Genomic DNA, 24,550 nt, shown 5'->3' on the forward strand with positions numbered 1-24,550 from the left:
TAAAAGAAATCGAATGAAAATAAAAGCAAGTTGATGGGAAAAAAGTAAAATCTTCCTTGGTACAAATTCAACTTTAGGAGCTTCTTTTTATCCACAGGGATGGATGGAAAACATTGACATATTGATAACCGCCAGTACTACATTTAAGTCCATGAAGGTTGATTTCTTTCCTTTTATTTCTCTGTAGGCTTGAACATTTTCACAGTTAAAAGTTAAAAACAAAATTTTGAGCCCCACTGTCCCAGTGGGAGCTAGTCAGAACTGAAACAATGATTTTGCAACAGAAAGAGAAACATGCTTGCCTAGTTTTCATGTTTATGAATATAGCACGGAGAAAACCTGCCAAAAGAAAGGATCCACATACAGTAATGTGGGGCCCATCAGCTGCTGTGACCCTGGCACGGCACGCAAATTACCCGAGACAGGCTCTTCCCGACTCTACCTCTATTCGGGAGAATCGATACGTTGGCCTTTTACTGGTTCTCTGTGATGCTCTTAAGTAGTCGAACTTCAACTCAGTGACCACATAAATTTGGGCTACAGAGCCTGAGAAATTGAACAGTTCTCAAGGGTCCTAGCTGGGCTGGTGGCCACCTCACTAATTCAAACCAAACATGGCTGTGGTGTCTATACACATACATACAGCAGTTAGATTGGCCGGGAAGCTAGCTGTTCATGTACAACCTTCCACCAGGAACCCTCCCCCCCAAAATTTAGGAGCACTCACTAATAACTTAAGTCTCTCAAGTTCCCTTCTCACCTCTTCCAGACTGCCACCCATCAACAGGGACAAGGCCAGAGAAGGAGGAGGAGGTGGAGTTTAAGTAGGCAAACTCGGGTGTGCACACAGGGCTGCTCCCCAGCCATCCTTCCTGGACACTGGCTGGAGAACCCTGGACTTCGACAGAAGACAGTGCGCACTGCGGTCTTAGCACCTGAGAATAGAACATCTATCTGTATGCCACGAAGAAAGCTCCAGATGCTAACTCAGGCTACCCCAAGATTCCAAAAGCCTTCCAGACCTCTTGAGCCTCTGGAAGATCGACTATCGCTGATGTCCACAGAAGGCTCCTAAGTGAAGTTTTTAGAAACAGGACTTTGGAATTGTTTCTCTGGCAAGCCTCCCGCTAGCAGGCAAGGTGATCTTGCGTGAAGACCATCAGCGAAGCTCGCCTTGGAAGAGGAGGCTAGCTAAGAACAGGCAAGGGTGGGTCACAGAATCCTTCCCTCAACGTTCACACAGCATTGGTATTTCCTACGTTCAATATCCAATCCTAGACCCCCACTTTCCAAATCGCCTAAAAGCTTTAAGGCAGTGCATAGGCATTTCCCAGATGACACCGCCAGGAGCAAATGCACGAGGAAGGTGCTGGCTCACCACGGGGCAGGGATGTACTCGCAGCTGTGGGCTCACTCATGAAAACTGCCTATCATGCCCAGTAAATGTTTGGATAGAGCGTGGAACAACAGAGGCCAAGAAAGCCCATTCCCGACAGGGCAGGAATCTGCACTCCTTTAGGCTCCCAGAACTGCCCTCACTGGGAACACCTGGCACAGGAAACCACCCCGAAGAGAAACACCAGTCTGCCACACCCCTTGCCTGTAGGCAAGGAGTCAGGATTAGACTGCCATAAACGTACTGTCTCCACACTGTGTCTCTGCCTCCCTCCCCCATTGCCACCACCACTCAGGAGAGAGTGCATCTTACTCCCGGCCTTGCCTCCTTATAGGTTTATTTACTTGGGGGACTGGAGAGTCGGCTCAACAGTAACACATGGTGACACACAGTGACAATTCTCCCAGAAGACCCAGGTTTGATTCCCAGCATCCACGTGGTGACCCAGAGCTACGTGTAACTCCAGTTTCAAGGGATCCAACTTACTCTTCTGGCCTCCTCATGTGGTACATACACATACATGCAGGTGAAACTCCCATAAACATAACATTAAGAAACATATTTAAACATGTGGTGGTACACGCCTTTAATCCCAACACTTGGGAGATAGAGTCTGAGTCCCAGCCCAGCCCAGGCTGTGAGACACTGTCTTAAAAAGAAAAAAAGATTTATTTTTATTTTATGTATATGGGTGATCTACCTGAATACATGTCTGCCTATACACCACATATGTCTGGCGAAGAGCATACCAGATTCCCAGGAACTGGGGTTACAGACAGTTGTAAACTGTCAGGTAGGTAGGTGTTAGGAACCTAAGCCCTAGTCCTCTGGAAGAGCAGCCACCACCCTTAAGTGCTAAGCCTCCTCTCCAGTGCTATTCCATGGGGAAAAAGAAAGGTCAAGGAATAGAAGAACCCTGGGAACAGATGGAGGTTTCAAGTTCAGTCACTCCATCCAACAGTGGTGCATCTTGGATCTTTTAGAAATGTGAGGCCAGGAGGTGGTGGCGCACACCTTTAATCCCAGCACAAGGGAGGCAGAGGCAGGTGGATCTCTGGGAGCTCAAGGCCAGCCTGGTCTGCAGACTGATTTCCAGCACCAGCTCCATAGCTACTGAGAAAACCTGTCTTGCAAAACAAAAATAAAAATAAATAAAATGAAACAAAAATTGCAAGTGTGAGAACAGAGGCTGGAGAGATGGCTCAGTGGTTAAGAGCACTGGCTGCTCTTCCAGAGGACCCGGGTTTGTTTCCCAGCACCCACATGGCAGCTCACAACTGTCTGTAACTCAGGTTCAAGGGGATCGAACACCCTCACATCAATGTACATAAAATTAATTTTTTTTAAGTGTGAGAACAACAGCTTTCTGCTCACAGAAGGCTCCCTGGGTCCTCTCACGGCATTACAGCAAAGGCTACAATGTCTTTTAAAACAGAAGTTTCATTTCATTGACCAAGAAAAACAGACCAAAAATTATAACGGCCACTGAAAACAAATGGCTGGGTGAAGGGATAGATGTGCAGGACACGGGGAGGGCTGACAATGTGACAATTCGGTGAAGGGATAGATGTGTAGAACACAGGGGAGGGCTGACAATGCGACAATTCTTTGAATGCTGCTGTAAAATCCAAAGTACTGTATCACCCTTGCCATGGAAACTCATGGTGGCCCAAACTTAGCCTGATGGAAGACACCTGTTCCAAGTGGCTGCCAAACCACTCTCACCGGCCTATGAACTTCGCTGGGCATCGCTGTGGCCCATCTGAAAGGCGTTTTATTCTTTCTGATGAGATGGTAGCTTTGTACCATGAAATGAATCCCTGGGTTCTGATAAATGTGTTATGAAGTAGACATCGAAAATGGAATGGAAATTTCCATGGTTTTCTTTCAAGGCGGTGGCAAATGACCAAACTTGGACTTTTCAGGACAGAACCCAAATTGGAATAACGTGATAATGATTCCATGACTCTGGACACTTCTGACACAAAATACAGGAGATACTGCTTCCCTAAATCAAGTGATTTGCTGTTTGCTATTTGCTGTTTGCTTTTTCTGTATCTGTGCCTGCCTGTTTTGAGGTCTGGCTTTGTTGCCTCATCTGGTCTGAAACTCCCAGGCTTAATGGATCTTCCCATCAAAGTTCACATGGCGAATAGCTGGAACCTGGGGTGTATCCCACCACACCCCACTAGATAAACTATACATTAATGTCATGGTCCAAGAATTGGAAATAGGTATGCCTCTTTTAAGACACATGTATATATACATACACACAATTATATATATGCTGTAACTGCAGTCTATGCATACAAATGAGAAAGAAGGGCTAGAGACACAAAGTCCTAAGAAAATGAGTGCTTGCTGCCTCTGTTACCTCCAAAGTATAAGCAATCCTGTTTAGCTAGGAATACCAAGAGGGTGGACAACTAGACAACTGTTGCAAGCCTGGCCGCCAAGGTTCATCATTAAAATCCTACCAATCCTGACTTCTGGCTTTATGCTACCTAGATCTTCTTGCAAATGTCAACTTCAGAACTAGGGATCCAGAAACTGGACATACCAGGAAGCCAGGCACTGTATGACATCACCAAAATAACCACACAGAAGACTGCTGCCTGGAGCAAATGTCTTAGCATCTCTAGGCCTCAGCTTGTTTATCTTTATCACGGGCTAAAATTGTAAAAATTGTGAGATTATGTCTCTACGGTCCTTAGCGCAATGCCAGTCTCAAGACTTCTGAAGTCTAGCGATGAAATACAACGGCGTGCCGTCACCTAACACCCAGCATAAACATAAAGTCACCAGAGAGGATATTTGCATCCAGGTTTTGATGCTTCGGACTCAGTATTTATAGGCGCCATCGACGTTCCTCAGAGTCTCCTTTAGTGCCTGAGTTCCCACCTCTTCAGGCAAGGCGATGTGGCTTAGGTGTATTCAACAGGTGCACAAGCTAGGGAGCACTAGGTGGACTCCTTTTCAGGGCAACCTCCTCAGGGCGTCCAGAGAGAGCAAGGCTTCGTACTAAGTGCCAAGAGCGGAACCAGAGCCATCTGGCTCTCTAAGAACAGACGCCCAGAGACCCCAGGCAAGTGCGACATTTTACCCAGTCAGGAGTGCCAGCTCTCTGGGCTCCTCCGCACCACGCACTCCCGGGGACAAGCGCCTTTGGCGGTCCCTAAGTCACCGTGGCCCGCCCCGTCGGGAAACCAAGCGCCGCTGGTCCCCAGGTCTCCACTGAAGTAGGTCTCACTAATTCCCTTCCTCCCCGGCATCGCCGCGGGCGTGTGGAGCACCAAGGGTGGGGGGCACGACACTCACCCAGCGTGGCCACTGTGCCGGCCTCGAAGAGCAGGCAATCGTCACGGCCGCGCGCCTCCAGCAGCACACTGCCGGGACCCGTGGGGTCCAGCCGGGTCAGCAGCCGCAGCCCTTTGCTCAGCGCCATGGACACCGGGCACCAAAGGGAGCCGGGACCAGGTCCCGCCCGAGGGCGCGCAGCTTCCAGGAGTTTCACTTTGCGCCGGACTCCGGAGCAGCGGGCTCCTCCCCGTCCTCCTCCTCCTCCAACTCCCAGCCTCACCGCGCTGCCCGGGGCAGGTGAGGTGGCGCCGCCACCCGGCCGCTCCGACGCCAGCCGCACTCCCCCAAGTGGCGAGGCTGGCGGGTGCGACCAAGGGCGGGAACCCGGACAGCGGGGACCGAAGCCGCTGTCCACTCCGGGCGCTCACCCGGGCTCAGAGCTCTGGGCCGGTCCTCCCCGAGGTGGGCGGCTGCGGGCGAGGGAGATTCCATACATTCCTCGCCGCCAAGGAGGCTGCAGCCGCGGGGAGCCTCCCGAGCCGGGACCCTGCCTGGATTCCCGCAGCCTTATATGGACAGCCGGGGGCTACTGGCTGAGCAGGGGCGGGAAAGCACGCCGCCGCCTCCCACCTTCCGGTCCCGCCCAGTGCAGCGCCCCCTCCCCAACTCATCCCCCATCATCGTCTAAGACCCCAGATGCAGTCCTTGGGCCCTGTGCCTCAGTCTCCTGGGTGGGACTGCAGAGGCATAAAGTGGCCTTCACGATGACGATTGAGTACACACTTGTGAGTGGTGTGTGTGTTTGTGTGGTGTGTGTGTGTGTGTGTGTGTGCCTGACACACTCTTTAAATGCTGTCTTCTACTTTAGTTCACGGACCGAGCCAGATTGGTGTTTGGAGGCAGCGGTTGTGTTGCCTCTGAGAGAGCAGGGGTGTGACACACAGACCCTGCTTCCTCCATTTATGTCACCTTGACTTCTCCAAGCTGCAGGTGGTGAATGTGCTTCTCCCACCCTGGGGAATCTCAGCTTGTGTTCTTCCTCAGCCTTGATTCTATTTGTGATCTCCAACCTTCAAGCAAGTTGAGGCAAGGCCCCTTGGTCCCGGGGTAAGGGTCTACCAGGATTGGTCTCCTAGGGAGGGGCAAGGGCAGCCAGGTGGAACTGGAGACACCTTTGAGTGGGTTTGAAGGTTTTTGTTTCCTTTTTCGGTGTGATGGTGCCAGAGGTCTTCACCAAGTTCTGATCAGGCCACCACAAGAGCTGGGGTTCATCTCTGCCACTTCATTCTGCTGTGTTAAGGGTGGACCATGCTTGGCTTTCAGAGGCTTGTTTTAGGTAGATATTAACATCTCCTATAAACAGTGTGCAAACTCAGGTGGGTGGTGGTGGTGCATGCCTTAAACCCCAACACTCGGGAGGTAGAGGCAGGCAGATCTTTGAGTTCGAGGCCAGCCCGGACAACAGAGTGAGTTCAGGACAGCCAGGGATACACAGAGAAACCTTGTCTCAAACAATGAAAAAGTTTAGCAAACTTGCCTTTGGCCCACTTTTCCTTTGGGAGGAAGTAAACAGCTCACCATAATATAGTTGCCCCGGTAACAGTGTTTGTGTACACTCGGACGCATATGTGATCAAGTCACTTGCTCATTTTGCCTGAGAGGTTTTTTTTTTATGTTTTTATTTCATGTGTATGAATGCTTCCCTGCATGTATGCACTATATACCATGTGCATGCAGGATCCAGGAAGTCCAGAAGGCCACTGTTGTGAGTTACCATGTGAATGTTGGGAGCTGAACCCTAGCCTCTGCAAGAGCAGTTTAGTGTGGTTTGCTGCTGAGCTGTCTGCTCCAGTTTGTCTTCTGTCACTGTGATAAATGTCACGGACAAAAGCAGCTTGGATAGAAAGGATTTATTCCATCTTACAGGTCACAGTCCATCACTGAGGCAAGTCGAGGCAGGAACTCTGGGCAGAGACCATGGAGGAATGCCACTTACTGGCTTGTTCTCTATGGCTGACTCAGTTTCCTTTTCTGGGGGAGGGGGAGCAGGGGGAAGGCACAGGGTTTCTCTGTGTATCCCCGGCTTTCCTAGCTCTATGGACCAGGCTGGCTGGGAACTCAGTGATCTGCCTGCCTCTGCCTCCCTAGTGCTGGGGTTAAAGATGGGCTTCACCACACCAGGTTCAGCAACTTGCTTTGTAAACACACCCATGACCAGCTGCCCACACATGGCACCACCCAAGTGGACTGGTTCCTCCCACGTCAATCATTAATCAAGAAAATGCCTGTGGCAGCCTAAGGCCCAAGGCCCAGGAATGATGGAGGTTCACCCGTGGCAGTCTACCCCACGTATGTTAGCAGGAGCCATGTGGTGTGGTGGTGGTGGGGGGCAGGGGCTGAAATCACTTGGCCCAACTGCCTGGGAAACTTGCCTGGGCCTGTTGGTTGGTCTGAACAGGTGACAGGGAGTGTTGACAGGGATGGCTGGTTTGGAAGTGCAGTGTGGGATCACTTGTAAAAAATGACTTGAAGAAGGAACAGTGGTAACCACTCTGACCCATCTACAAACAGAAGATATACACAATTTAAGATCTGAGAACTGGTGTACGCCCCATGGTTTCCTAAGTTAGTAGAACCTTCCAGACTGCAATCTGTGGATGGCACCAGGGTAAAAAAGGACCTCCCCCCCAAAACCCCAGATACAAAAAAAAAAAAAAAAAATCCCCACTCATGTGTGCTTGACTGCTTCAGGCTGCCATACAGAGTGTGTTGTAAGGCTCGAACCCAGAGCTCCTTCTGCTCAGGGGGCAAGTGCTTGCCTTTCCTCCTGGTCTGTTTCTGGAAGTCAGCAAACCTGTTAGGCGGGGTGGGATTGTATAGAGACTGTGTCTGGCATGGGCACCTGTACCTCTAGGGAGTATGGGGGGGGGCTAATTGATTCTCTTCTGAGACTAAGAAGCAGCTTCCACAGGGGGTGATCGGGCTGGCAGTCAGACCTTGGCAACCTCTGTATCACATCTGGGAAAACAACCCCAAGTTCACAAGCATATAGGCTTCTCATGCCAAGAACAGCAAGGTCTGCCTGTGTTCAGAACCGTTTAGATTCAGGAAGAACTCCCAGTGGCCAGGGCTGCTGTCTGGCTAATGTCCAGATTGGTGGAAACCAGGCAGAATCTCCAACCATGCCAATCTCCAAACAAACAGATAGGGGACGAAGAACACGGTTGCCAGGGCCTCCCTGGTTTTCTGCAAAGCAGGCAGGACTCCATAGGTGTACCCATTCGGGGAGTTGGCAGGTGTGCCCTTCCTGTTCTGATCTTAACTGGGAATAGCTGCTTTTAGACTGGGTCGCAAGATTCATGCATAAAGAAAATTTCACAAAATGTCTTAGAAAAACATCTGTAGTAATCATCCCAAAGCAGCATAAAAAGTTACAGCGGCAGTGGTGGCACACACCTTTAATCCCAGCACTTGAGAGGCAGAGGCAGAGGCAGAGGTAGAGGCAGAGGCAGGCAGATTTCTTGAGTTTGAGGCCAGCCTGGGCTACAGGAGTTCCAGGATAGCCAGGGCTACACAGTAAGACCCTGTCTGGAAAAGCTAGTCAACCAACCTGATGTGAGAGTCCCCTCTGTATGCTATGAATACCATTGGTTAATAAAGAAACTGTCTTGGGCCTGCGCAGGGAAAAGAGGTGGGATGGGCACATGGACTAAACTGAATGCTGGGAGAAAGGAGGCAGAGTCAAGGACAAGCCATGGAGCTGCCTTGGAGACAGACATACTGAAACCTTGCTGGTAGACCACGACCTTGTGGTGATGCACAGATTAATGGAGATGGGTTAAATTAAGATGTAAGAGTTAGCCAATAAGAAGCTAGAGCTAATGGGCCAAGCAGTGATTTAAATAATGCAGTTTCTGTATGATTATTTCGGGGCTGACCAGCCAGGAACCAACAAGCAGCTGTCCAACAACACCAACCAGCCAGCTAGCCAGCCAGCCAGCCAACCAACAAAACAACCGAACAACCCAACCACATTCACTTTCCCTCTACTGGGCAGTGGTGGCGCACACCTTTAATCCCAGCCCTCAGATCTCTCTCATCCAAAAACAGGCAGATCTCTGTGGGTTCCAGGCTAGCCTGGGTCTACAGAGCAAGTTCCAAGACAGCCGAGAATAAACAAACACTGTCTTGAAAAACAAAACAAAACAAAAAGCCATAGAAAAAGCTACAAAAGTTTGGATTTCTGGCCCAACAGTCCTTCTATCCAGAGATGGTGCTGGGGAGGCAAGAGTTAGCCTCACATAGGAACAAGCTTCCGTCCCAGGAAGGATCTGAGGCCGAGGGCTGACATCTCGGTGAGAGAAAAAAAGGTTGTATGCTGCTTCCTATTTTTATGAATATTTGGAAGTGTTGATATAAAAGTCAGCTACCACTACTTCCCAACCAGGCGCAGCAGCTCTTCTTAGAGGCCGTTTCCGTTCGCCTGGCTCTTTTCTCCTTAGGATGGAGGGGAGGAGGCACATGCTGACAGGGCGGCAGAGCTCGTGGTATGTGTGCAGGAGCGGCGACAGGGTTAAGGGACCAAAGCCACTAATGTCAGGAGAGAGATATTTGGGAGAAGAATGCATCACCTGGACAACTTTCAGTGGCTGGAATAAAGGCAGTTTACAACAACAAAACCTCCAGCACACAAATGCCAAAGAGTATTTGGAAAACACGCTCTGGGAGTCCGCTGTACAGTTCTTTAAACAATTTATTTATATATTGGCTCTACATGCTCTTACATTTATGTAAAATATTTATACATATTCTTTACAATTTGTACATATATTAAATGGTTGTATCATAAAACACTGTTCTATGGAATTTTATAAAAGAAAAATCAAGTAGGGGAAATTACTTATAAAACATTAACAAAACCCCGTGATATTGAGGAACGAGAAGTTCTCCTATTCATGTTCATTGGATTTTCTCAGCTACTTATTTTTGGTTTCCTTTACCGACGTTGGCCCAGACTTCTCATCCTCTATAATAAGATCATCAGTTCAGAAAAGTGAAAGCAGTGGATCAGTTGTAAGGCAACTGTGGAAGGGGACCTCCGTCTGCAGGGGGAGACGTGTGCTCCGGGCTGTCAGCCCGCGGCAGATCAGGAGCCTCTGGAGGTGGGGACACAGCCACAGACTGTCAGCTCTGCTCTCCATCAGCTCTGCTGCACAGTGTTCAAGCCGCCACCCACTTCAGTTCTTTAACTTTCCCATTCTCTGGGAGGTTTTGTCTTTGAGAGAATACTGACCAGCCTGCTGCTCCAAAGCAGGAGGCCACCAGCACCTCCTTTATCATCTGGTAGACAGCTGAGGGAATGAGAGTGGAGGTGGGTGCCATTGAGGAGCTCCTGGGCCTAGGAGTCAGTGTGGCTACCCACCTGGGGTAGCGGGGACAAACCCCTCGGCTTTCCTGACTCACTCTTCTCATATAAAACATGCCTTAACTCGAATGAGGAGGGAGTGCAAAGACAGTGCTGACCTTGAGAGCAGCACAGGACAGCGACCCTGCAGGCAGCAGTGGGTAGGGGGGTCTACTCACCTGCCCTCCCTACCAAATGGGGCCTATGCTGGCCTACCCTCCATGCACCTGGAGGGTGTAGGACCCTCCCTACCTCCCCGCCTACTGAGCATTTGAATTGAAGCTATGCCAGTGGGGGGTGCGGACTTCTCTAAGCAGACAGGGACCCCAAAGGACTGAAAGAGTTATAAAAATATAAAGATATATTTTTTATTCTGGCATATTTCATATTTTTAAGAAAGCAATTAGTATTAATTATCTGATATTGGGTAAGAACTTGAAAGATCATGGGTAATGCATAAATTACGATTTTATGTAAAATATCAGGAGGAGCAACCCCTATTTCTCCATTCAAAATCTTGATAAATTTAAGTATTTTCCAAAAATAGACATTTTCCATTGGGTAACTAATATGTGTCGAAATGAACCAAAGAAAGCTATCCCCAAACTATTCATTTAGGCTGGCTAATGGCAGAAACAGGTTTTTGTCAACTTATTTCTTTTTTGGTTTTCTTCCTTTCTTTCTCTCTCTTATGATAGGGGAAATAAATGGAATTGCATTGCTCAGGTCAGAAGAAGCACTTCGGAGTTCGCGGTGTGTTCCGTCCAGGTCTACATAACCGGGAAGCGGCCGAGGGCCTGCCTCAGCTTTTCTGCAATCTGGTGAGAAAACAGCAGTTGAGATATTACCGCCCTGATTACAGCTTCACAGTGTTCTATGTGCTCTCCTCTGAGTTAAACATTATGAACTTGTCAAATACACAGCAAGTCTGTTTGTCTCTTCTGGAGACACTGGGGTGACCTTTGCCACTACAACCCTGCTACGCATGGTGGTTTCCACAGTGTGCGGGAAACCCTGCTTCCTGTCCCCACCTGCCCATCCAGGCCCATGGCCAGCTCCTGCTATACGATGGGGGCTACATTTTCAGACTAGCCCCTTCTTCAAAGAACAGAATGATGGCTTGGGCCACCATGCCTGTCCAGAGTCCCTTTCTTTTCTGGACAAGAACAATCACTCCAGACTCCCATTCTCTTACTACGTGGTAAATGGAGAGTCTGCAATTCTGAGGCAGCCCAGGGTGTGCTATGAGTCTGTTATGTGCCTATGTCTCCCATAAGGACACCGGGTGCCCCTGAAAGCTCAGATTCCTCATTGACCTTGCGACCTTAAACATGTGCAGTAGGTGCTAAGTATACAGTAGGTACTCATGTATGCTTACTCCATGAAGAAAAATGTAAATTTTAATAATTTTAGGGATTATTTTGCTATAAGACTCTATATTAATATAAAACCCAGGGCCATTATATTAGCCACTTAAATTTATGCCAAGACAGTGACAAAATACATGGTTTTCTTTCTGAATTAAAAGGTCAATAATAATATATGTAGGGGCTGGAGAGATGGCTCAGAGGTTAAGAGCACTGGATGTTCTTCCAGAGGTCCTGAGTTCAATTCCCAGTAATCACATGGTAGCTCACAACCATCTATAATGATATCTGATGCCCTCTTCTGGTGTGCAGGCATACAGCAGGAAGGACACTGTATACATAATAAACAAATCTTTAGAAAAAAATCATGCATGTATATTTGATAATTAACAAATCACTAGTATGAGAACCTTAAGGATTGTCTTTCCAGTATTTTCTCAGAGACAAATGTGACCTACTATATTCTAAGACACACAGAGAGGAAACGCCCAACAGAGGAACTGACATCGAAGTGTATAGTTAAAGGACAAGACCGTCAGAGGGCGAGCACTCTTGACGGAGTCATCCCATGAGTGTGCACACAACCAACTGCTGCCAACACACAGTTCACAATTACATATAAAGGACATTAAGCACAGCCTTCTCAAGAACCCACAGGTTGCTGGGCAGCGTGACATATGCAGGGCTGTGACTTAAGGGCTAGCCTGTAGCAGCTCTGAAAACAGCATGGATGAGAGGGGCACGGCCACCCCAAGTGTTCACTGCACAGCTACAACCCTGCTCTGCAGGTGTCTGAGTTCCATCTCCATGACAAAATGTGTGCAAACACTGTATCGGACGAAAACACTTCAAGGCAGAGGAAGGGAAGATGGAAGTTTTCCTTATCGTCTTATGAATGAAAGGGTTTAGAATACTGTGTTATTTCTGTTTTCCTGACGTCACTCCTTTTCTAACTGTGAAACCTGGATCACTAGTGAAAGCTGCCTTGGGTTTCCTTCCCTACAGAAGGGGATGGAACCTCTGGGTGGCCGGTAACCTCATCTCACTGAGCACTGTCTCTGTGCATGGAAAGGCTCAAAAGGAAGGAAGCCACACAACCAGGACTGTTCAAGGTTTCCAAGGCCTGCTCCTCAAAAGAAAACTCAACATTTCCCCAAAGTTAGATTTACTGATTTTATATGTGACTCCTTCATCTAGATGCATGTATATGTGGCATGTGACTCCTTCATCTAGATGCATGTATATGTGGCATGTGTGTGGTTGGTGCCATGGAGGCCAGAAGAGGGCATCCAATCCCCTGGAAATGGAGTTATGAATGCCTATGAACCCCAGTGTGAGCACTGGGAACTGAAACAGGTTTTCGGCAAGAGCAACAAGTGCTCTTAACCACTGAGCCATCTCTCCAGCCCCAGGAAGACTTTCCAACCCACCATTCCTCAAAAGGGATGAAGGAGATGGAATTCTTAAAGTTTAAAAAAACATACCAACAAACTCTGCTCAGTTTAACACCTTCTCACTCAGGAGTGAAAGCCACAAACGGATCTGCTCTGAATGGTCAAGGTTCCTAAGCGTAAAAGCCCCTCTGTGCACACATGTACAGGCATGGGCAGGGAGGGAGCCACTTACCGTTTCATAGAACTGCACTTGCTGCTCCAGGTAGAGGCGGATGACGCTATTGTAATCATAGATCCGGTTACTGTGGAAGTGATTCATCTCAGCTACAAGGAAATTATCCCAGGGATTAGTTCCCAACAAGATTTCAAACGACAACATGCAATTTCCCTGCCTGGCTAAGTCAACAGGACTTGATCTGGCTGGCTTCTATGCAGCGCCAGCTCTCAGCGTACTCTACCAAGAGTCTAGAAACAGCAGACACCAGCAGGACGTGCCACTTTCTAGTACCGGACGGCTGTCACTGATCGGCATGCTGAACACTGCTGACAGCCACGAGCTGCCCTTGCAGCAAACACAGAGAAGGTCACTTACTGCTAGTCTGCTCTTACTCGAATCTCTAGAAATCAGCTAAAACTGTCTTTTGCTAACAGAAAATTATGCCTAAAATGATTCCTCCAGGCCTCCTTTAGAGTCCATGGTTCTGGGGCACAAAGAATACAGACTTCTGGAAACTGAACCTTGGAATTTAATAGAACAGGGCAATGTTAAAGGAGTCGTGATGTCTCCAAGAAGTAATAAGGTGTGCAGGTTTAATCAAGCTGTCACTCACGGCTATCCCAAGTCCAAGACAGACATTTTAAGTGAGCTTTGAATTTCACTGGGGCTCACACTTTGACTTCTACCCCACAAGTCAGGTTTAGTGCTGAGGAGGAGGGAGTGGCTCTCCACTGGCATTCATTACCCCCTCTCTTACCTTGCAAAGCATAAGACATGGTGCCGACTCGCTTCACCATCGTCTGCTTGTCCTGGGGGGTGATTTTACTGGTTGCAACCAGCTTATCACTTTCCTTCACTTTTTCTATTGCTCCCTGGAAAATACGTAAACGCAACAGCGTTTAAGAAGACAAAGGAGAAAACACCAGCTTAAGATACAGCAATGCTGGCATCCCACGGACTTGGTACTGCAACAGCGACACTGAGTCAACCTTCTTCAAGTCCCTCGGGAGCCAAAGGCTGCTATTCTTGAAAAAGGCAATGAAGTTAGAATGTGCAGGTTTTTTGCACCACAAGAAGAAAAACAAACTAACTCTGTCCCAGTAAGAGCCTATGCTGCTGGTGTTTCAAGTACACGCAGGCACGACAGGCTGGAAGCCACATGGAGGTACTTGTAGCTGGTACACGGGCACTTCCACTCCTGTTATGAGACAGCATTTTATGAGCTGGTGCTTGAGTGTGCACACTGTAGGGTTTTATTCTGTCTTTTGTAAGAGGCGCTGAATCAGAGTAAATTCATTCACAGATGGAAGTAACTGTAAATGCTGCCAAGGAACCTCATTCCAGAACCACCACACTGCTGCTGCTGCTTCTGCTGCTGCTGCTTCTTCTTCTTCTTCTTCTTCTTCTTCTTCTTCTTCTTCTTCTTCTTCTTCTTCTTCTTCTTCTTCTTCTTCTTCTTCTTCTTCCTTCTTCTTCTTCTTCTTCTTCTTCTTCTTCTTCTTATTATTATTATTATTATTATTATTATTATTATTATTATTATTATTATTATTATTATATTTTGGGTTTTCAAGACAGAATTTTGTGTAACAGTCCTGGCTGTCCTGGAGCTCACTTTGTAGACCAGGCTGGCCTTGAATTCACTGAGATCTGCCTCTCCTCCTGAGGGCTGGGACTAAAGGTGTGCGCTGCCACCACCCAGCCACACTGCTCAGTATTGGTGACTGTTTGCAAAGAAAAATTCTACCTCTATATTTAATCGAGGCTCTGTGCTAACACTCTGCTGGCATAAATTCTGACAACAGCCGCCCTCCTGAGTTTCATACTAAACTATACAAAGTACATATTGAACTATATAAAGATTGTTTATGTGTTGCTCTTCGTGCAGCAGTGTTAAGACCGCAGACCAGCCCTCTAGAGGTTTCCTGCTAAATCCAAGGATGCCTCGACACACTAAATGAGTGCCCCAGAGACTTCAAGAGGAAATGTTGATCAGGATTAAAACATGAAGATAAACCAAACCAATGTTTAAATTTAGTTTTAAAACTTTATGACGGGAATTACAGTTTATTACTACTTCATTTTGAGATGGGGTCTCATTATGTAGCCCTGTCTGACATGGAACTCACTCTGAAGACCAAGCTGATCTTGAACCCACAGAGATCCACCTGCTCTGGCTCGTGACTCCTGGGATTACAGGGTGCATCACCACATCCAGCTAGTTTCGTTTCTCATGGATAAACGACATCTAAAGAACAGTGGCTGTGCTGCGAGCCTGCCCCCCCTACCTTGTGCGCGCCGATGATGTCCGGGAAGCAGCCGAGGAAGCCTTTGTACTCGTGGTTGCACTCCATCAGGAAGTGCAGGTCCTTCTTTGGCTGTAATAAGACACAGGCTGGCTGTTACTGGTAGAAGAAATTAAAAAATCAAGGAGAAGAAACAAGTGAGGAGTGCACTCCCACATCCTCCGTGCCTGACACTGAACAGCTCCAGAGTGCTGCTGCTGTATTTAGACCAGTGGTCCTCAACCTTCCTAATGAGGCGACCTCTAACACACTTCCTCAGGCTGTGCTGACCCTCACCAGAACATTTTGTTGCTACTTCATACTGTAATTTTCTGTCATAAACTACAATGTAAATATCTGATATGCAGAATAGCTGACATGTGACCCCCACAGGGGTTGTGACCCACAGGTTGAGAACCACTAACTTAGTCTCACTATTTAGGGTCTGGCTGTCTTGGTTCTCACTAAATAGACCAGGCTGGCCTTGAACTCACAGAGGTTTGCCTGCCTCTGGCTTCCAAGTGCTGGGATTACAGGTGTGCACAGCTGTGCTCCTCTGTGATATTTAGTGTTTGTTGTCCACTTGACACACCCTAGAGTCACCTGTCAGGAGGGAGCCTCGATTTAAGCACTGTCTTGATCAGACTAACTTGTAGTAAATGTCTGTGGGCTGGCACTGAGATATGTAAGTAGGTTTAAACTAAGTCTCTATCGTTATCTACCAACAAAGACTTGGAAGTCAGGTGTTGTAGTGAAAACCTGCTAGGCCACAGAGGTAGAGAAGCAAACGGTTGACTGACTTTGCTTTTTGGTCAGAGACACAGCAAGAGACATGTCTCTTCACTTGTCCCAAAACAGAGGTGCCAAACTCTAGTCCTGCTCTTCCCTTCCTTCTCATCTTCTCTACCCAAATTCCCAGCTTCTCTATGGTTAATTCTGGTCAGCTAGTTGCTGGCTCCACCTCCTGATTCAAGGTTAACTTTATTAGGAGTCTCCGAGTGTCACAGTGCAATCAAATATCCTACAACAGTCTGGTTGCTGATATGAGGTCCCAGCCCACTATGGGCAGCACCATCCCTAGGCAGGTGGTCCTTGGTTGTGTAAGAAAGCATGAACCTCATGGTTTACACTTAGGGTCTATCTGCCCTGACTGATTGAGCTGCAGTAGGAGCCAAATACTCCCGACCCCTTTCCAGGCTGCTCGGTCAGAACGACTTTAGCAGCACAGAATGCGAACTAATGCTCGCTCTGGGTTGAGCACCTAGGATTAGTTTTCCAACAGAAAGCAATCCTTTGTCACTACTAGATTCTGACGCTTCTGCTGCGAACAAAGTAATAAATCATTTTGGAGTTGATCTGTAAAAATAGATATTTATATTATATTCTCAGGAATTAACTTTTTTAGTTAATAGTATATTTTAGATACTATCTCACACTTTAAATCAAATAAAATATAAGCATAAATTGTAACAAGCAAAAACATACAGTTTAATGCCTACATTTTAATAGGTAATATGAAAACACTGCCTAACTCCTGAGGCTCACTGAAGGCATGCAGGGCCCGACTACCTCACAATGAGAAAGCAGGCTTAGAGAGGCCAGGCAGCAGCGTGAGGTCTGAGCCAGGTTCTCCACACATTATAGCCCAGATGGCTGAGAGAAGAACAAAGGCACTGATGCCAGAAGACATTTAGTTGGCACCCCAACATCTTTATTTGGGGGAGTGTTGGGATCAAATTCTAGGCCTCACAAGTATTGAAGAGCAATCTAGATCATTAACCCCTGAGCCATAGACCCAAACTTCATTTAGATTTTTTTCTTTTGTCTTTTGAGAAAAAGTCTCATTCTGTAACTAAGATCAGCTCAGAACTCAATATACAGTCAGGGCAAGCCCTGAACTCAAGTCTACCCATTACTCCAGCCTCCCAAGTTCGGGTATTACAGGTATGAGCTACCACGTCTGGCTTCCCTTGGATTTCTTAATGAGATATTTGTCCACTATGGCTTAACTAGAAAAAACATTATCACTAAATAAAGTTAACAAAAACCCACAGAAGCAGGAAAGTGGGTATCTATTTGGATCTGAATAACAGATGTGGGCTGGGGAGTGTGACTATGGCAGTACCTGCTCCGCCACAAGGCTGGCGATCTCCTCGTACGTCTTCCCAGCTTCTGTTATTGCGTCATTCAGATCTGTCTCGCCTGAAATGACATGCAGTCTTATAAGCAACTAGGGTTAAAAATAATTTCTTTATACTTATGGCTTTTGATATACGCTTTAGTGATGGCCTTTAGCTTAGAAAATCTAAAACACTGTCACACTGTCAAAATTGGCAAGAGTACCCTCCTGGACCCCACCCCATCCTTTGGTTCCTGAATGGCAGGTGGAGGCTGTGTTGGCTAGTTTTTAATGTCGACTTGATGTAAGATATAGAGTCACTGGAGGAAGAAACCTTCACTGATGAAGCATCCCTGTTAGATTAGCCTGTGGTGTATTTCCTTATTAATAATTAATGCGGGAGAGCCAAGTTCATGGTAGGTGCTGTCACCCTGGGCTGGTGGTCCTGGGTTCTGTAAGATAGAAGGTGGGTGAGCTATGAAGAAAAGCCAGTAGGCAAAGTTCCTCCATGGGCTCTGCAACAGTTCCTGCCTTGAATTCCTGCCCTGACTTCTCTGGAAGATGAATTATAATTACAATTATAATCTGTAAGCTGAAAAAAACCCTTTCCTCCCAATTTGCTTTTGGTCATGGCGTTTTATCACAGCAGTAGAAGCCCTAACTACGACAGTGACTAACCTTTCCCATCTACACCTTCCACTCCGTTTCTCTCTTCTTGGGACATACAACATTTTCACCTGCAAACTTCACTCAGAAAACACGGACAATTTAAAGGGTAAGGACACGCGATTCCATGCCTAGAAAAGGTCACCACTCTGCTGCCCAGGAGGAGCCAGTGTGAACCAGGGTGTAAAGACAGTGCACACCAAGACAGTGTGAACCAGGTTGTAAAGACAGTGCACACTGAAGACAGAAGGGTGTGCTTCTTAACTCGATGCTCTTCTCATCCTTTTCTGTTTGGAAAACTTTTTTGTGGGTTGTTATGGAATGAGTCATGCCCTTTGGGACAGGCTAGACAAACTCTGTGGCAACCCACATTCCTCTGTCCCCTACCTTGTCTTCAAATTGGCTACCAGGTCCAGAGGCTTAACCAGATCCAGATTAAGTTTCTGGTTAATTCTAGTTTTCATAAGGCCAGAAGGGAATGTGATCATCTCTGGCAAAACTGAACCATCCTCGTTCATCGCTCGTTTATTTTTTGTTAGCAGCTTCTGTAGGAAGAGCGCTTTCTGTGACAAGCCTTTGCTTACGACCAGGTGGAGTCTGAGCTGGGAAAGCAGCACCAATGCTCGTGCCCTTCTATACAGCTGCAGAACCGCAGAGAGAGCCCACTGTCCCCCAAGGTAGCTGGGATTAAATTACATGTGACTTAATAACTCTGGGTACTGTTTTCACCAATGTTCCAATTTTCTTCCTTTGCTCAGGGGAAGGCCCCTCAAACGGACATCTGGCTCGGCTGGTGGAAGAATGCAAGGGGACATGCTCTGCTCCTGGACGTAGGAGCTGTCCTTAGGCCTTTTCATAATTATCTTACCCCAAACAGTTCCACATGAGACGCCCCCAAGACTACCGAATATTTCACACACCAGCAGTTCTTACATTGTATTACTGTCACAATCCACACTGCCGTGGATGCAGCATTAAGATTTTTCTTGTGTAATTAAGATAGCCTTGGGAATCAAGCTCATTTACATGATTGCAAGAACAAGCTGTACAGCACTGCTCTGAGATATGCTCAAAAGCACCAACCCACACTTTCTTGAAATAAATGCTAGTCTAAAGGGGCTTGAATGGTTTTAAAAACAGCAGGTTTAGTGAAGTGAATATTCAACATAAAATACACTGAGCAAGCCGGGTGGTGGTGGCGCACACCTTTAATCCCAGCACTCGGGAGGCAGAGGCAGGCGGATCTCTGAGTTCAAGGCCAGCCTGGTCTACAAGAGCTAGTTCCAGGACAGGCTCTAGAAACTACAGGGAAACCCTGTCTCGAAAAGAAAAGAAAAGAAAATACACTGAGCACTTTTAATAGTTGCCATAGTGCCACATGCAACATTAATACCCAATTGCATACTGGCTGACAGTGCTGACAGCCCAGAAAACAGGCAGAGGCCTCAGGCAGCTTCTCTCCTCTTCCTCTGCCTGGGAGAGGCAAGCTCTAGTTCTAAAGCACAGCAAGGTGACCAGTTCACCAGAACCTGTTGTATACGTGATGGGATCCACAAGAGAAAAGCGTCAGGGCTTCACATGTAAAGAAATAGCCCTTACCCTGGTATGTTCCCACATGACACATGCAGGTACCAAAGCCGTTCAAGAATGTGGACAGTTATTACACACTTGTCGGCAAGTGAAATCACAAACAAATACAGGAGTACCTTGGTAACCGCTGGAGCTGAACACTGTGGCTAAACTCTGCAGAGCCTTCCCGATCTTCTGGTACTCCTTGGGTAAGGCTGGAAAAGAACCGTTCACCAATCAGTCCTAGAGCAGTCTGGAGTGTATCCCACAGTTCTCTGGCAATGACTCATAATAGAAGACATTCAAAAGGATTTAAAATAGCACCTATTCTTTAATGAAATGCTGATGAAATGATTTTTCAACTAACGATTTCTTTAATTAACTATGAATTTTAACTGAATGCTCAATTAGTAGTGGGCACTATTATGAACACCCACTGACTGGACAGAGCAAAGAACCCAGGTACAGGACTCCTAGCTCCAAAGTCCTCCCTCTCCTGTGCATGTGGCCTTCACAGTTAACTTCAGATACCCGAGCCACCATCTCCATATGGAAGGTTTGGCAAATATGGCTGAGTGTGGCAACAAAGGCTCAAGAGGGGGGTGTACACAGCCTAACCTATGGGACATGAGGACTCGCTAGCTCATCCCAAAGGTTCTGGACTCAGTCCACAGAATTCTTAGGCCATCCATGCATCTGCACAGACCCCCTCAGGAGGCACCTGTGGCCTTCTGAAGGAAACCACTGCTTGACCTCAGCAGCAGGGTAACATGAGTGACATGTTTACTCTGGATCTCTGATGTGCCTGCCTCTGTGGCTCAAGACACTCATGCTATTTAACAGACATTTCCACTGTATGGCTTACAAGTTTGAAAACAATCACAAACAAGAAAGAAGCTATCACTGAGTTAAATCCTGAACAAATGCCTTCCTCTCTCCTCCACCCCCAAAGAACAGCCTTGTCCCAGCGCTCCTTGCTGATAAACGTGATCTTTTGGGTTCTGTAAGGCAGAGAACTTCCAGCCATCAGACAGAAGGGATTTAATTCTCTAAGAGAAAACATCCATTTAAATTGTTTGCTATGTCGGCCTTCTACACAGGTGCAACTAAAATCACTCATTACTTTTGAAGCTGAATTATTTATTTATATTTCCTTCCTTCCTTCCTTCCTTCCTTCCTTCCTTCCTTCCTTCCTTCCTTCCTTCCTTCTCTTCGGTGCCAATGCTAGGGGCTGAGCCCAGGGTCCCCCACGTGCTGGGGAGGCACTCTGCACTGCACTCCCTTCATAGGCTTCAGAGGACAATGTCTCTGCAGGCTTCACTATTCTATCCTGGGGCACCACAGCACGATTCAGGGGACACAGGAAAAAAAAAGCTCAGCAACATGACAGCCAACACATAAAGGACAGGGAGAAAGAAATTCGTAATCCCAGGGAGGGTGAGCAGAGTCATGGCTAATGTATGATGCCCCTCTGAAGTGACCTAGTCTGTCTATTCGATTTTATTTTATTGTATAAATATATTAATAGCTATCATTTTCTACCAAGTATGTAGGTCATTTCCTAAAAAATATAGCTTTAGTCAAATACACGACATCCTAAAACAGGCACGTAAAGATGGAAAGTCAAGTCATGAGCTGGGCCAGTGTCACGTGCTTGTAAGCAAATCACTTGAAACAGTCAAGCCAGATTGTGTCTCAAAAATAAAGCAAAGCCACAGAAAAATGTAGAGCTCAATAAATATCAATAAAAAATAAAAATAACAAAAAAATTAAAGCAAAGCAAAACAAAGCCAACTAAACAAGAAGCACCCTCTAAACTGCAGAAAGACTAATTCTCCCAAGATTACAAAATGCAAAGACCCAACATTAAACTCAAGTTAGTATGATACTTTTTTATGACATTTCTTGAGCTACCTTGTTATGCTCAATTTTCTGGTTATAACTGGCATGGAGAAGGGAGGTCAGGGCAAGGGTTTGAGAGTGGCACTATGCAGCCCAATCCAGCACCTTGTGTGTGGGACCAGGTCCCAGCTGAGTCTAGGGGAACAGCACTTACGCCCCGTGCAACGTTTCCAATGCTCCTGTCCCACGGTGAGCAGTTCCTTCACACCGTCATCCATGGCCTTGGTGAACTTCCCCACAGCGTCACACTTCTGTTCTCTGGGGACAGAGACAGCTGTCAGGCACATCAGCGATGTCAGACACAAACACAATACCTAGACTGCTTGAGTCCATGGGTTTGATCCCAAGTACTGCCACAAAACCATTTCTGCTTCGTTGGGCACTCTGGGGATGTGGGTAGCTACTGCCACTTTGCCTCAACAGACTTTATTGAAAACAACTACATTAAGTAAAATGAAACAGGGAAGCAGCTCAGCCTGCTGTGATAGGACTTCCGGGGCCACCATCCCACTGCAAGTCCTACCCAGCTATACGCTCCTTTCTGAAGAGTTACGGCTGCCGCAAGCTCGGCTCAGACGGTGAGCCAGAGGAAGGAAGTGCAGACTGTGGGGAAGAGGAGCAGGGAAGGGGTTCTTACATTTCTATCAAGTCCAAGTCAGGAGCCTCTGGTTCCATTGTGGAAAATATCATAACCCCCACCAGCTCATCTTTCTCAGCCTTCCTCTTTCCAGTTTTCCACTCCTGCAAGAAAGAACATGGCAGTGTTACAGCTGCCAGCAGGGCTGATTTGTTCTTCCAAATCCCTGAGCAGCAGCAGCAGCAGCAGCAGTAGCTGAGGGACTGTATCCCTGTCTCCTCTTTCCAGGAAGTAGCATGTCCACCCCACATCTTCAGCACCACAGGCCGATGCCGCCACAGCATCACCGCACAGGGCTGTTCTTGGAGGCCAGGTCTCCTGTGAGTCAACAGATTGAGTCGCGTTCCTTTTGCAATGGCTTCCAACATAAACACACACAGAATATAAATACTCTCTGCGCGACTGACAAAATTAACTGTTGTATCTCTTTCAGAAAAAGGTGAATGTTTCATGCTGTGCGTATGGGAGTCTAAGTGTGTGTACGTGTGCCATGTATAGTGCCCGCCGCGTACAAGTGCAGCAGATTCACAGACCTTCATCTTTGAAATAGTGTCTCTTAAGGAGACTTGGGGCTCGCATATTAGATGAGGCTGGCCGGCCAGTGAGCTCCAAGATCCATTTTTCCCTGCTTCTTCAGCTCTGCAATTACAGGAGCCTGTCACCAAGACTGGTTTGTCTTTGTGCGTCCGTGCGTGCACGTGCGCGCGCGTGTGTGTATGTGTGTGTGTGTGTGTGTGTATGTGTGCACACACGCGCTCTGGGTTTCCCTAGCCAGCCCCCACTGTTAAGCCTCTCAGCTACTCTTTCTTTTTGAGTTTTCACACAGGACATCTTGATTGGGTCCTTTATTTCTGTCAATTTTTCATAGTTTTACAGATAGGCCTTTTATATATTTTCTTGTATTTATTCCTAAATATTTTATAATTTTGAAGTTGACAGATTTTTTTAACTTAATGGTTTGGCGATAAAACTGCAATGACTTTATCCAGCTCCTTGATCAGCACTTATTTCTAGCGATTCTAGGCAGTCTCAGGGGGGTTCCTCTGTCCACCACATCAGCTACTAATAAACCAAGCACTGCACCACTCTCTAGTTCTGCAATGTCTCTGGCTGCCGAGGAAACTGTGGTCTAACAAGGATAATGCTTTACCAGAACCACAGCAAGAGTCAGGAGTAGAAGAGATGCCAGACAGCAAACAAATGACTCAAAGTTCATTCCTTTTTCTTTTCTACTACTTCTATCGTGAATTAGCAGCCTTGAAAGGCAGCTTCACGTAAAACAAAAGCAATGTCTAAGATTTATCCTTCTTCTTAAGCAGATTATGAGTACAATAGGACCTTTATTAGTGCTTTCTAAACTCTTGACTAATCAATACAATGAGAGAGACCCTCTGAAATCCTGTGGGCAACCACTGACTTACAGTAACTGGGGGGTGCTCTGTACAGTTCGTGCTCAGAGACAGTTTCAGGGCTCTGCTGCTCCAGGGACTCCTAGGCTGCACCCTTCACACCAGGAAAACCAGGGTTGGCGACAGCAGCCTGCAAGGCTTGCTACTGACAGGCATGCCTCACAAGGACAGCTGGAGCACCTAAGTGTGTGATATTCACCACTTGGTGACACACAATACACCAGCCATGCATATAACGTTCGGAAAGAGGCAATCTATGAAAACAAGGCCAAAGTGTACTTTGTCAAGTGTACTTAAACATGCAGACAGAGCACGAATGTTCAGCCCAATTTGTAAATGCATCTCTTCTCCAAGGCAAAACCACTATGAAGTTGAGCAAGGACATCTCTCTCTGAAGATTCCAATGGGAAGAAAGGTATTCTATGAGATGATTAAAGACAAAAATAACCTGGCTCATACTATATGTAGCATTTCTGTTTCTTCTGAACTGGCTCATGCTTTCACTCTTCAGAGTTTTACAAAATCTGCAACATTTGTTCCCTGTAAAATTACAGAGAAAACATCTTTGGAGAATAAACAACACAGGAGGAACACGGAGGAACATGGTACGAGCTTATCAGGAGACAGCTACTTCCAAAGCTGACCAGGCATCAGGGTGGCAGCTTCGCCTTGGTTTTTCACAAGGAACGGGTAAGCACTGGCACAGTAACTACTAGGGAGCAGGCAGAGCAGCATTTACTCGGGACGTACCACCTCTACTACAGGAAGAGGGCTTGGCTCTGGGATGAGGGCTCAGTCTCCCATCTATTTCCCTACAAGGTGCTGAGGTGGTGGGAACTCAGACTCAGATGATTCACGCAGTCCGTTCTCTCTTTAGGTTCACAT

The 24,550-nt window shown here is 47.1% G+C and overlaps 2 protein-coding genes across 3 annotated transcripts in view; both read right to left on the minus strand.

The window, feature by feature from the left end:
* Positions 1 to 4,926, minus strand: part of Synj2 (synaptojanin 2) — a 94,048-nt gene extending 89,122 nt beyond the window's left edge. Inside the window, exon 1 of one of the 2 annotated variants that reach the window (XM_038338794.2) lies at positions 4,715 to 4,926. In XM_038338794.2, coding sequence (XP_038194722.1) covers positions 4,715 to 4,841 — 127 coding nt within the window. In that variant the 5' untranslated portion in view covers positions 4,842 to 4,926. The remainder of the gene's footprint in view (positions 1 to 4,714) is intronic. The other variant, XM_038338793.2, reaches the window with a different exon arrangement.
* A 4,505-nt stretch (positions 4,927 to 9,431) lies between these two features.
* Positions 9,432 to 24,550, minus strand: part of Snx9 (sorting nexin 9) — an 88,838-nt gene continuing 73,719 nt past the window's right edge. Inside the window, exons 11-18 of the mRNA XM_038338798.1 lie at positions 22,257 to 22,360; positions 21,774 to 21,877; positions 19,855 to 19,932; positions 17,489 to 17,565; positions 15,367 to 15,456; positions 13,836 to 13,950; positions 13,094 to 13,185; positions 9,432 to 10,918 (exon numbers count right to left, since the gene is read on the minus strand). Coding sequence (XP_038194726.1) covers positions 10,871 to 10,918; positions 13,094 to 13,185; positions 13,836 to 13,950; positions 15,367 to 15,456; positions 17,489 to 17,565; positions 19,855 to 19,932; positions 21,774 to 21,877; positions 22,257 to 22,360 — 708 coding nt within the window. The 3' untranslated portion in view covers positions 9,432 to 10,870. The remainder of the gene's footprint in view (positions 10,919 to 13,093; positions 13,186 to 13,835; positions 13,951 to 15,366; positions 15,457 to 17,488; positions 17,566 to 19,854; positions 19,933 to 21,773; positions 21,878 to 22,256; positions 22,361 to 24,550) is intronic.

This window comes from Arvicola amphibius, chromosome 8 (genome assembly GCF_903992535.2).
Source record: "Arvicola amphibius chromosome 8, mArvAmp1.2, whole genome shotgun sequence".
Classification (NCBI taxonomy): Eukaryota; Metazoa; Chordata; class Mammalia; order Rodentia; family Cricetidae; genus Arvicola; species Arvicola amphibius.